Source organism: Eubalaena glacialis, chromosome 2, assembly GCF_028564815.1.
Source record: "Eubalaena glacialis isolate mEubGla1 chromosome 2, mEubGla1.1.hap2.+ XY, whole genome shotgun sequence".
NCBI classification, from domain to species: domain Eukaryota; kingdom Metazoa; phylum Chordata; class Mammalia; order Artiodactyla; family Balaenidae; genus Eubalaena; species Eubalaena glacialis.
The window spans coordinates 161,199,353-161,212,370 of NC_083717.1; the positions used below are offsets into that span (position 1 = coordinate 161,199,353).

The window sequence follows — 13,018 nt, forward strand, 5'->3', positions numbered from 1 at the left end:
ATAATAGGTCCAGATCAGAAGAGAGAGAATGCTGTTTTGCAGGTCAGTAGACCTGGTTTTAGCCCCAGCCGTGGCACAAACTGACAGAGGCAAGTCATTTCACCCTCTGGGCCTCAGTTTCCACAGCCACATAAATATCAGGGTATCAAACTAGGTCAGGGGTTGGCAGACTTTTTCTGCGAAGGGCCAGGTAGTAAATATTTTTGGCTTTGCAGGCCACGTGGTCTCTGTTGCAGCTACCCAACTCTTCTGCTGTAGCCTGGAAGTGACCCTAGACAATGCAGAAATGAATGGGCAGGGCTGTTAGGGAGGGACCAGGTGGAAGGCTGGATTTGGCCTGTGGCCCGTCTGCAAACCCCTAGATAACCTTACCGGTTCGCCAGCTCTCAAATACTGAGTCAGACATTTCCATATGCCCATCTCATTTCCACAGACTCCCTTGTTTGGAGCTTATGTCCATCATCTTACAACTTCGAGGCAGTTTTTCCCTAGAAGTGTAACCAAAGTCGTTACTGCTGGTCTCTAAACAACTGAGAGTACACCAGTTGTCTCCATGCTTTTTATTTATTTATTTTTTTAAAATAAATTTATTTATTTATTTATGGCTGCCTTGGGTCTTCGTTGCTGCGGGCGGGCTTTCTCTAGTTGTGGTGAGCGGGGGCTACTCTTTGTTGCGGTGCACAGGCTTCTCATTGTGGTGGCCTCTCCTGTTGCGGAGCACGGGCTCTAGGCGCACAGGCTTCAGTAGTTGTGGCATGCGGGCTCAGTAGTTGTGGCTCGCGGGCTCTAGAGCACAGGCTCAGTAGTTGCGGTGCATGGGCTTAGTTGCTCCACGGCATGTGGGATCCTCCCGGACCAGGGCTGGAACCCATGTCCCCTGCATTGGCAGGTGGATTCTTAACCACTGTGCCACCAGGGAAGTCCCTCCATGCTTTTTAGAGCAGGGAACTAGTACTCATTCTAGAACTTGTTGGTTACCTGTGCCTCAGGCACTGTGCGGTGTACTTTCTGTCCCTTCATCCTCAAGATGGTCCAGAAGGGAGATGTATCTTCGCCCATTTTAGAGATGACATCACCAGAGGCTGATGTGGCCTTCCCAGTGCCCCACAGCAAATAAGCCTCAGAGGCAGAGCCAAATCCCCAAAGCCTGTATTTTGTTCTCTCCTAGGCTGCTATTCTTTAGATACAGACCTCGCTTTTGAGTGATTTTACAGTGGTCGCTCGGTATCCACAGGGGATTGGTTCCAGGACACCCCGCAGACACCAAGATCCGTGGATGCTCAGGTCCATTATATAAAAGGGCATAGTACAGTCAGCCCTCCATATCCGCAGGATTAGGTCCGTGGTTGGTGGAATCTGCGGATGCCGAACCCACCAATAGGGAGGGCTGACTGTACTTCACCCTGTTATATCGATATGATGAACTTGAGCATCCGCAGATCTTGGTATCTGCTGGGCGTCCTGAAACCAATACCCCTGTAGATACCGAGGGATGACTGTATACTGTTGATTATTTTGAGGGAATTGTACTCATGTGCTAATTTACCTTTATTTTTTATTTTTAACTGTAAAGGTAATACATGCTTATAGTAAAAAATACAAAAAGACCAAAAGGGTATAAAATGACATTTTTCCTCTGTCCCCAGCCTTCATTTTCCTTCCTCACCACTAACCACTGTTCACTGTGACCGTTTCCTGTGTATCAGGGCACAGTGCTCCATTTCATTTTGTTTATTTAGCCCTTATTTGTGGGCTCTTAGGTTATGTCCGGTTTTGAGTTTTTTGTTTTTGTTGCTTTATCAAATAATAATGCAATTAACGATTCCTAAGCAGTGGGTTTGTTAGATCAATGGTATGGACATTTAAAGTGTTGAAAATATTATCAAGTTTTTCCCCAAAAAGGCTTTGCCAATTTGTATGAGGTGGGCTGTTTTCCAACACCCTTGACAATTTAGGGTTATATCAAACTTTTAAATTGTGTTAGTCTGGTAGAGGAAAATGATGTGTCACTTTTATTTGCATTTTTAAAATAATAATAAAGATTGCACAGCTTTTCATGGGTTTCTCTCCCTTTATTTGCTGTTGATTTCCTATTTATATCTTTTGCATATATTTATTGGTTTGTTCATTTCAAATTATCCCTTTTGTATGTAAGTCATTTGTGTTGCAAATCATCCCCCAATTGGTCTTTTCATTTTGTTTAAGGGCATCTTTTTTTTTTTTTTTGGTCATATAGTAATTTATAGAGATGATATAGATTTATTAGTCTTTTCTTTCATGGCTATTTGGGATTTGTATTATGCTTAGGAAGGCCTTTCCCACTTTAAGAATATTTTCTAAGAATTCATAAATGTATTTTTTCCTATCAGCCGACCTCCATCCAGTCCCTTAATATTTCTTCTCAGGGCCTTCCACCTCCAGTTATTCACTAAAACGGTGACCACCGTGACGAACTAAAGGCCCTCTCTATCTTTCAGAAGAAGATGAGAGCTGAGGAAGCAAAAATCGTTCAAGAAAAAGCTGCAAAGATCAAGGAATGGGTGACACTGAAGTTAGCAGAGGTGAGTGAGAGCTTATCTTGGGAAGCCTGCGAGGGACCTGCGTGGGGTTGCTCCTGTCTCCCTGCGTTTTTCTGCCTCTATCTGTTTATGGGGCCTTGCCTGCTTTTCATTTTGTTAACCATTTGTCTCTCGTTCAGCTTAAACACTGAGACACTTCACTTCACTTTTCCCTTCCTGTTGTCAGAGCTGGGTTTCCCTAGAGCTCCTGGTTTGCTCTGTGTCTGGGGAGAAGGAATGAGTCTCACTTCTGAGGAGTCCCATCAGTTTCCTTCTGAGAAGCACACACAGTCCTTACCATCCACCCTCTGTCCTCTCCATTCTTTTTAACTTTTTTTTTTTTTTGGTGGTCAAATATACATAAAATATACCATTTGAGCTGTTTTTGAAGCGTACAATGCAGTGGCATTAAGTACATTTACAGTGTTGTGTACCCATCACCACTACCTCCAAAACTTTTCCCACCCCAAACAAACTCCATACCCATTAAACACTAACTCCCCATTGTCTCTCCCCCGAGTCCCTGGTAACCTCTATTCTACTTTCCACCTCTGTCCATCCGTTTTCATAGCTCATCACTTGCTACAGCTTTATTTAGGAAACTCAGGACTAGAAGCTACAGCGCTGCTAGCAAAAAACCAAAAAACAACCTCTTTCTAAACAGAAGGAAGGGGAATTGAAGTTTGGAGAAGGGTGAACACTCACTCCTGACACAAGTGGCTCACACCTGCAGGGGGTAGCGGCTCATTTTGCCTCCTGTCCTTTCTGCGGACACACATCTCAGGTCACCTGCTAGGCTACAAGTCCTTGGGGACAGAGCTGATGCCTATAACCTGCATCTTCCACAGCCCTGATCTCTTGCTAAAAGGAGCTCAATGTTGGCTTTCCAATTAGAATGGGTACTAGACAGCCTATTAACAGGACCTGGCATACTGGCTGGAGACAATGGAAGAACAGTTATTTTTTGCTCCTAGGTGAATAAGAGGTCAAAGTTACTTTTATCAAAGGTTGAAACAAGAAAAAAAAGTATGTTCTGTCAGGGAAGATAATGAAGAATTAGGGCCTGTGGATTATGACATAGTGAAATGATACGGTGAGAATAAAACATCAAACAATGAAAAATCTGGGTCCTAGAGCTCAGGATAAAAATCATTACAATAATTGGAAAAGAATGTAATTAACCAATATTTGTTAAACGCTTGCAATGCATCAAGTTCTAAGGCAGGCATTTTAAACATAGATACTGATTTACTCTCAATGACAACTTTGTGGAATGATTACTGCCATCTTCAATTTATCATAGTAAACTGAGACAAAACAATATACAAGCAAGTTGCTACTGTGATAAAAGTAATTTTTATAGGTTGTATATTGTTCCCGACTCCTTTCCAGTAGAAGGATGATATATCCCTGCCCCTTGCCATAAGATTTGCTATGCCTCCCTGAGGAAGGAATATGCTTCTGCAGATCATGGACATTATGCTTGTTTATATGACTTGCTCTAGACATATATGTAAGCTATATTCAATTAGAAACTTCAAGAACAATCACATGGGGACTTCCCTGGTGGCGCCGTAGTTAAGAATCCACCTGCCAATGCAGGGGACACGGGTTTGAGCCCTAGTCCGGGAAGATCCCACGTGCCACGGAGCAACTAAGCCCGTGTGCCACAACTACTGAGCCCATGCGCCTAGAGCCCGTGCTCCACAACGAGAGAAGCCACCACAATGAGAAGCCTACGCACCGCAACGAAGAGTAGCTCTCGCTCACTGCAACTAGAGAAAGCCTGTGCGCAGCAACGAAGACCCAACGCAGCCAAAAAAGGAAAAAGAAGTTTAAAAAAAGAAAAGAACAATCACATGAATTTATTATTGTCCTTTTCCTTTTTCCAGGAGATAGGGTTTTCTCCTTCATCCTGGATCCAGCATAAATAAAGCATGTGAAACTGAGTAGAATACATATGATATAAAATGTAAGCAAGGAAATAAACAACGTTTATTGCGTTATAAACAACAACAAAAAAAAGTGTGTTGGCTTTCATTTCAAAGAAAATGCAGCCACCCTGAGGCTGGATCTCATGGATAGTATGTTGAGCAGAAGAAGCCAGACACAGAAGTACATCTTGAATAATTCCATTTATGTAAAGTTCTAATGGGCACAACTACACTAATATGTGTAGGGTGCATACTTAGATGGTAAAACACAGAAAGCAAGGAAATGAATCTCATAGACTCAGAAGAGTTGTCGCCTTAGTGGGGAGGGCGGATCATGTGATTGGGGAAGGACAAGTCCGGGATGTCTGGAGTGTTGGCAAATTCCTCTTTCTTAACCTGGGTGGCGGTCACATGAGTATTCATTTCAGAATCCTTTGTTAAGCTGTTCATTGGTGTAGAATGCAGTTTTTTTTGAGTTATATTTCACCATTTTTTTAAAAGGTTAAAAATACCTAGAAAAGAGGGACTTCCCTGGTGGCGCAGTGGTTAAGAACCCACCTTCCAATGCAGGGAACACGGGTTCGAGCCCTGATCCGGGAAGATCGCACGTGCCGCAGAGCAACTAATCCTGTGGGCCACAACTACTGAGCCTGCACTCTAGAGCCCGCGAGCCACAACTACTGAGCCCGCATGCCACAACTACTGAAGCCTGCGTGTCTAGAGCCCGTGCTCCACAACAAGAGAAGCCACTGCAATGAGAAGCCCATGCACCACAACAAAGAGTAGCCCCTGCTCGCCACAACTAGAGAAAGCCCATGCGCAGCAACAAAGACCCAACGTAGCCAAAAATACATAAATAAAACTTATTAAAAAAAAAAAACCAAAAACCTAGAAAAGAAAGCACAGGGGCTGCCAAATGGAATTCTTTCCCATCCACAACCAGGTAGCGCAGAGAGGAGGAGGAGGTCAGGGCTCCCAGGAGAGTCGGCAGTGGATTGGGGGGCACCACGGGTTCTTTTGTGTAGATTGGATGTTTAAGAAGGATTTTAATCTTATTTTGAATTATATATCTGAATGTGTAGGCTGAGTATTCTCAATCTTCATTTTTCTTTTTGTCTAGCTTGAGATGGAGAATCAGCACCTGAAAAGCTGTAATCAGCACCTGGTGGAGCAGGTGGGAGCCCTTCAACGTGCACTGGAAGGTAAGCGGGCCAGCACGTGCGGGAGTGGGGGGAGTGGGGTGTGTGTGTGTGTGTGTGTGTGTGTGTGTGTGTGTGTGTGTGTGGCTGAATTGAGGGGGCTCTTAACATGCCTATTTTTGTCCCAACCACAGCTCTTCAGATGGCACCTTTGGGGAAGCTGCTGGTGGCCCCCCAGGGAACCACAGAGCAGGATTCTGTCCCTGCAGGACCAGGAGCCCAGCCAGTGGGGCAAGACGGTGGTCCTCAGGCCCAGGGTGCCCTGAAGGCAGCTATGCCTGTACCTTCTCCAGCTGCTCTGCAGAGCAAGGACTCTGTTCCTAAAGCAGGAAGCCCCTTGGAGGATTCTATTTCCAGTAGGGTCCACCCTGGAGAAATATCAGGGGCCAAGACCCTTCCACTTCATCTGGGAGGACAGGGCTGTCCTGGCCAGCTATGCCTGAAGCCTTGCACCCCCAGGCATGGTTTGGCTTCCTGGGGTGAAGGCCTGGTCACTGCTCAGGGAAGGACGCTCCCTAGGACGAAGACCTCTGCCAGGGAAGGTGGCCCCGGCTGCAGCCTGACTCTGCCGAAGGTGCGGGCTCCCAGCACCCACCGGGACAGCATCCAGCTGGCCAAGCGGCACCACAGCCAGCCCCAGGCGGGCCCTGCGCACTTCAACCACGTGGTGAGCATTGAGATTGGGACACTCTCAGCCCTCCCCTCCTCCAGCCTTCCCAAGGTGGAGGCTGGACCTGAGCTCCGGGAGGAACCGGAGAAGATGGAGATGGAGGAGCAACCCCCAGCGGGGAAGATGGAGGAAGTGGATTTGGGGAACAAACCACCTACACCCCCCCTGCACCGGTTTCCATCCTGGGTAAGAGGCCCCCTGGGGACAGGACAGAGGGGCCGGGCTGATGGTGCAAAAGCTGTCGGGCACAGCCATGTGCTGAGCGTGGGACGAGACTGTCACCCTCACCCGCTCTGGGAGGCGGGTACCCCCGGGCCTGTCCAGACTACTCCGCCCACAAGGGGTGGAGCCAGGATTTCCGATTGGACGGCGGTCGGCTGTTCCCTGAGCAGGCGCTCACCGCGGGCCACAGCCAAGCTGGGTGCTTGGTGCCCGTTTTCTCGTGTAGTCTTCCTGACTCTCCGTGGAGGTACAGTGTGGTGGCTAAGAGCACATGTCCCAGGATCAAACCAGGAGGTCCCAAGATCAAACTATGTGAGCCGGGGCAAGCTGCTAAACCTCTGCGCCTCAATTTCCCTCTCTGTAAAATGGGGATAATAGTACCTGCTTTATAGGGTCGCCCTGAGGATTGTGTTAATGAGTATTTGGTGAGTAGCTGCAGTAGTGGTTCACGATACGTGGAGAGGCTGCTGGAAACGGCAAGGGCCAGGCCAGGGTGGAACACCATCAGAGCCATCCCTCCTCTTGTTCCTCGTTGTCTTGTAAATCCAGATGCTCTGAAATCCTAAAGCAGAGGCAGGCAGTGAGGGAGCATTCGGCGGCAAGGGGTGTGGCAAGAGGGCTCAGGTCCTTCCGGTCCCCGAGACAGGATCGCTCTTGTTACCTTAGGGAACCACAGTGGCCCGAGAACCCAACCTCTCCTTAGGTGGGACCAGCTGGGCAGTAGCCATGTGGGGAAGATCGAGACTGAGAATTGGGAGAAGGACTTTTCTCAACCTGAGGGAGTCAGATGGACTTACTTGCTGAGTTAGAGTTCCTTTGTCTGTTGATCCTCGAAACAACCGTGTGAGTTAGGCATTAGATAACCTTTTGTAAAACACTCCTACATTTGTTGAACCTAAACCCCTCAAGCTTCACACTTCCATTCTCTCTGTGGAGTTAGAGGCCTGTCCGTGGTTGAATTCCACTACCACTACTGGCAGGAATAATCGTTTTTATGGCTAATTTTACCACATGGACCCAATTTATCTGCCCTACATCAGCACGGAATTCCCTGCCCCAGCCCAGTGCCTGCCCCTCCCCCCCAAAATTCCTCCTTGCTGCCTCCCATCTCTTCCCTTCCCTTGCCTCCAGCCACCTCCGGCTCTCATCCCAGCCCTCGCCAGCCCCTCCCTCTCTCCCCCAGGTGCCCCAGCACCGCTGATCCCCTCTGGGGTGACCCGGATAGCATCCACCTTCCTTCCTGCCCCAGCCTAGCCCAGCTGCCTCCTCGAGCTGGGCAGACCTTCCCCGGTCCTTGTGACTCACCTGTCACCTGAAGGGGCCTTTGTTTTCCCTTTACCTTGAGTGAAAAAGAGATATGGAGGAGGGTAGGCGGGGCCTCTGGGTTGTTTGGGAGTGATCCAAACCTAAGAAAAGCTGCCCAGGCCTGTGGGCCTGCTTCAGACCCAGGGGACCCCGAGGGGTGAGGGAAAAGTTGAGGGTGGGAGTTCCCATCGATGTGTCTTCTACGACGGGGTTCAGGGGTCTGGGTGAACCAGGACTTTGAGCCTGAAGCCTAACCATGATGTGACATTGTTACTGTAGGAAAAAAATGTGTCCCAGTTTCCAAAACAACTGGCTTCCAAACAAAAGGGCACGCACATCCTTGCCATGCAGCTCTGACGTCCTCATTACCAACCCCCTAACTTCAAGGGCTGTAAGATGGGTAAGATTCAGAGAAAACAGGTCCCAGTTCCCTCTCCTCCTGAACTTCCTTGCCCCAAGGGAAGGGTGGCAGCAAGAGAGGGAATAAATACCGCCTGCAGGGCACTGACTATGCTCTAGGTGTTAGATGTTTAAGTTAATAATTTCATTTGATTGTCAACAGCCTGAAAGGTGAGTATTATTACCCCCATCTTAGGTCCAGAAATGATGTTAACTTGTCCCAGATTCCCCCGCCGGTCACTGGCTAAGTGTGGATGTGGACCCAGGTCTGCCCGCCTCCAAAGCCAGAGGCCGGGGTGGACACGGGGGTGGTGGGCCCTGACCCCTTGTGACCTCCCGTTCCAGGAGAGCCGGATCTACGCTGTGGCCACGTCAGGCATGCGGCTCTCTGAAGTGTCTGCTAGAAGTAATGCCACCTGCTGTGGTGAGTCCCAAGTGAGCTGCCCGTGGTGGGCAGGGTGGGCGTGCGGGGAGGAGAAGACTCGGAGCAGCACCCAGGGCCAGGTCGCCTGCAGCCCATTCCCTCCTACAGCAGGTGGGGTTCAGGTGAAAGCACGTGGCCCCGGCTCCCTTGGAGAGAGAAGGAAGCTGCACAGGTTCAGCTCATCACCTGCCGGGTGGGAGTGGGCGGGAACAGAGTTGTGGCCAGTTACAGAGCTGGAAGGGACTTTGGAGGCAGGGCGCTCCAGCCCGGCTGCACGCCTGCACCGGCTTCCCTTCTGCAGTGCCAGGGCTGTGGCCGAAGGAGCCCCCGGTGCCTTGATTTAGATAACCCCCTGAAGGAGCCGCATCCCCACCTGAGTGCGGCTCCTGAGTCGCCGGCCGCCCAGTCCCCACGGTGATGCGAGCGCCCCATAGTCACACGGCTTGTAACTCACCTTGGCAAGAGTGGGGCTGAAGAAGACCTTGGCCCTCGTCCTGAGATCTGTCCCCCGGTCTGTCTCCGGAGTGCTGTTTCAGGGAATGCTGTCTGCACGGATCTCTCTCCTCCCTCCTCGCTCTGCTCAGGTGTCTGCCTCCCCCGCCCCCCTTCCTGGGTTTTGCCACCTGAGTGAGTCTCATCCCTCTTTCCCGCCCCTCCAGCTTCAAGCCCTCCAGCCCTTGCATCCCCTGGGCCTTTCTCTGGCCTGGTCTGCAAGAACGTCACCGTGCCGGTCTACACAGCCTTGAAGGGGGTAAGAAGCTGCTGTCCGAGGAGGGGGTGTCCCCGCCCAGCACCCACTGCCCCACCACCGTGTCGGCAGGCAGTGGCTGGAGTGGGTCTCCAGGGGCAGGCGTCTGTGCACACGTAACTCTGGGCAGGGAGCTCAGCCCCCCATATATCTATTTATTTTGTTCATCTTTATTAGGTTTTTTTAAAACTCTTTATTTTTAATTTTTTTCTTCCCATTTTATTGAGATATAATTCACATACAGCACTGCATAAGTTTAAGGCGTGCAGTATAATGATGTGACTTACATACATCGTGAAACGATGACCACAATAAGTTTAGTGAGCATCCAGCATCTCATATAGATACAGAATTCAAGAAGTAGAAAAAAACCTTTTCCTTGTGATGAGAACTCTTAGGATTTACCCGTAACAACTTTCATATGTTAACATACAGCAGTGTTAGATATATTTATCATATTCTGCATCACATACCTAGTACTTATTGATCTTATAACTAGAAGCTTGTACCTTTTGACCACCTTTATCCAATTCCCCCTCCTCCCCCACCTCAGTAACCACAAATCTGATCTCTTTTTCTTTGAGTTTGTTTCTTTGTTTTTGAAGTACAATTGACCTACAACACTATGTTAGTTCCTGGTGCACAACACAGTGATTCAATATCTTTATTAGGTTTTTATTAGAAAAATTCTACATTTACAAAAATGTGAATCAGTATGATTATGGGCAAAGTAAAAAGTTAAAGGTTAAACCAATGCCTGCTCTGCGTCTCCTCCTCATCTTTTCACATGTCTATCCCGGAGGCCAGTGGGGCTCCTTCCAGAACTTTTTATGTATTATGTCATATATTCCCATATGTATTCCCGTAACATCTCTACATATTTTTTAACAAAAATCAGATATAGCTGCAACATGATGTTTTCGTATACTTTTTGGTCTGCTTTTTTTTTTCCCTACTGAAACCTTTTATTCTGAATTTGTTGGTGCTTAAGGAAAACAGCTTTGCCCATAATTCACTGTGCCCTGGACTTATGACACCAACTTGTATTTGGCCAATTAGAAACAAGACCAAACTGCATTCTTCTTAGGTCTGTTCAGTTGATAAATGGCACTTAACTGATTTCTTTCATATAATCTTTAACAAGAACTCATAAGTCTCATTAATTATGCCCCAAGAGATGAGGGACCGATGGTAATTCAGATGGGCACCTCTGAAAAGATTTGTCAGTTTCCTGTCCTGTTCTAGCCAGATTTTTTGGAAAACTTTAGGGAAAGACTGAAATTCCCCACCAATCTGAGATTGCCTGCGAGTTTTTACAACATTAACTGGAAAAAACAAGATTCCCAACATGTTTTTTGAGATCATAACAGTAATATTTTGTAAAACTTTTTGTAGAAGGATAAAAAGCCAAAAGTGAAATTTCCTCTTACATTGCTTTTCCCTAATTCCTAACCCCAGAGGCAACTCTCACTAATGGTTTGGTGTTTATTCTGTAATGCCCTCTGATGCATTTACAAATGCATTTACAAATTTACTCTCTCTTACACACACGCACACGCACACGCAAAGAGGATGGTGTCATACGTGTCAGTCTACCCCTTGCTTGTCCACCCAGCCATGTGTCAGGTCTTCCTGCCCCACCTCCACACACAGCACAGCTCTGCCTCCCCTTTTAGGACTTCCCAGTACCCCTTGGTATAGATGCCCCATAACTACCTTAACTTGTCCTCCCCTGATTCACAATGTAGGTCATGTCTCTATTTTTCTGTAAAATCAGTGTTGCAATGAACATCACCATGCAAATACATCTCTGTGCACTTATATATGCATATTTCTGTAGGACAGAGTTCTAGAGGTGGAATTTAGGGGCAGATAATAGGCATGTTTTAAATTTTGACAGGTAGTGCCAAATTACCTTCTAAAAAGATTTTATATAAATCTTTTATATAAAATAGAGTACCCTTTTCCACACAGTTTCCCCAATATTGAAGTAATTGGTCTTTTTAAATTTTTGCCATGATCTCTCAATTTGTCATCCCCACCCACTTTTAAAGCTCCTGTCTCACACTGGGCCCTGTGGCATGGTTTTCTGGCCCCCTAGTGGCAGGGAGCAAGGGTCTCAGTGGCCAGGTGTTCAGCCCTGGTGGGGCAGCTTCACTGGGGACCACAGAGGATGATGGTGTGTGAGGGAGAGAGAAGCATGGAGGTGAGGACACAGGGGTAAGGTCATCAAGTTGGGAAGGGACAGTTGTCTTTTGGGTGCCCCAGCTGGGTGATGGCTTCCCGTGCTCTAGACAGGCTGTGTTGGCCACGCCCCAGGCACTTGGAGCGGGAGTGAAAGTGCAGATGGGATGGGGCTTGTCTTGCAGCCTTAGCTGCAGTGGGGAGGGGCCTGTCTTGCAGAAAGCCACGCAGATCAGCACGGTGCCCTTTGTGGACGAGTCCTCTGGGTCCGATGATGACTGCAGCTCCCAGGCGAGCTTCCGAACTTCAATGCCCTGCTCTGAGTCCAGGAAGACCAGTGGACTGGGCAGCCCCCGGGCCATCAAGAGAGGTATGGAGAAGGGTCGTGGGAGGGGTGCGGAACAATGAGGGGCCCTTCATCTCCTCCCATGGGCGGTCCCACGTGGGTGCGGAAGACCCTGCAGCTCCCAGGCTGTGTGAGCCAGGAGGCTGTGGACCTGGGCCTTGATTCCTCCTCCCTTTGGACAGGCGTCTCCATGTCCTCGCTGAGCTCCGAGGGCGACTACGCCATCCCCCCGGACGCCTGCTCCCTAGACAGCGACTACTCAGAGCCTGAGCACAAACTACAGCGCACCTCATCCTACTCCACCGACGGGCTGGGCCCAGGCGGGGTGAGCTGGGAGCTTGGCCTCCGCCCCATGGGGCCGAGGCAGGGCCGGGTGGGAGCGGACCTCCAGCACGAGACGCAGGCAGCAGCTGCATGAGGCGAGGGGTCCCTGGGATTGGCGAAGGGAGGGCGGGAGTCTGGGGGCTGCCACTGATGATGTGAGGCCATGGGGAGTGGGCTGGGGGTGTGCAGTTGGGGGCCAGGCACACACAGACCCCATCACTATGGCCCACGGGGTCCAGGAGGAGTTTACACATGTTACCTCGTTTTAGCTCCACACTGACCCTGGGATGCCGAGAGCTAACAATACATTTATTGAGTTTTTAGTGTGCCGGGCACCGTGCCCATGGCTTTGTATGCAGTGTCTCATTTGTGCTCACAAACGAGGCTTATTACCCCATCTCGTGGATGAGAAGCCTGAGGCTCAGAGGCATGCTGTTATGCGCCAGAGCCAGTGGTAAATCCAGATGGCTCATTCCCCAGCCCTCGCTCCATAGCACTGTGCTGCCTCGTCTTCATCTCCCCCTCCACGAACCCTCCACCCCAGTTTGGCTGATGTTCCCCAAACCTCTCTTGCCCTTTCCTGCTGCCTGGAGTGGCCTTCTTCCTCCTCTGGGCTCATCTTCAAGGGAAAGGCTGATTTCCTTCCAAGGTCAGTTCAGGTCTGGCTCTTGCCAGAAGCCTTCCCTGGCCAGCCTCTCGCTTGTG

The 13,018-nt window shown here is 49.1% G+C and overlaps 1 protein-coding gene across 1 annotated transcript in view; it reads left to right on the forward strand.

The window, feature by feature from the left end:
- PLEKHH1 (pleckstrin homology, MyTH4 and FERM domain containing H1) overlaps nt 1–13,018 on the forward strand; it is a 51,570-nt gene that overhangs the window by 22,059 nt on the left and 16,493 nt on the right. Inside the window, exons 5-11 of the mRNA XM_061180945.1 lie at nt 2,478–2,561; nt 5,613–5,694; nt 5,826–6,547; nt 8,633–8,711; nt 9,371–9,462; nt 11,863–12,013; nt 12,172–12,314. Of these exons, the coding sequence (XP_061036928.1) occupies nt 2,478–2,561; nt 5,613–5,694; nt 5,826–6,547; nt 8,633–8,711; nt 9,371–9,462; nt 11,863–12,013; nt 12,172–12,314 (1,353 nt within the window). The remainder of the gene's footprint in view (nt 1–2,477; nt 2,562–5,612; nt 5,695–5,825; nt 6,548–8,632; nt 8,712–9,370; nt 9,463–11,862; nt 12,014–12,171; nt 12,315–13,018) is intronic.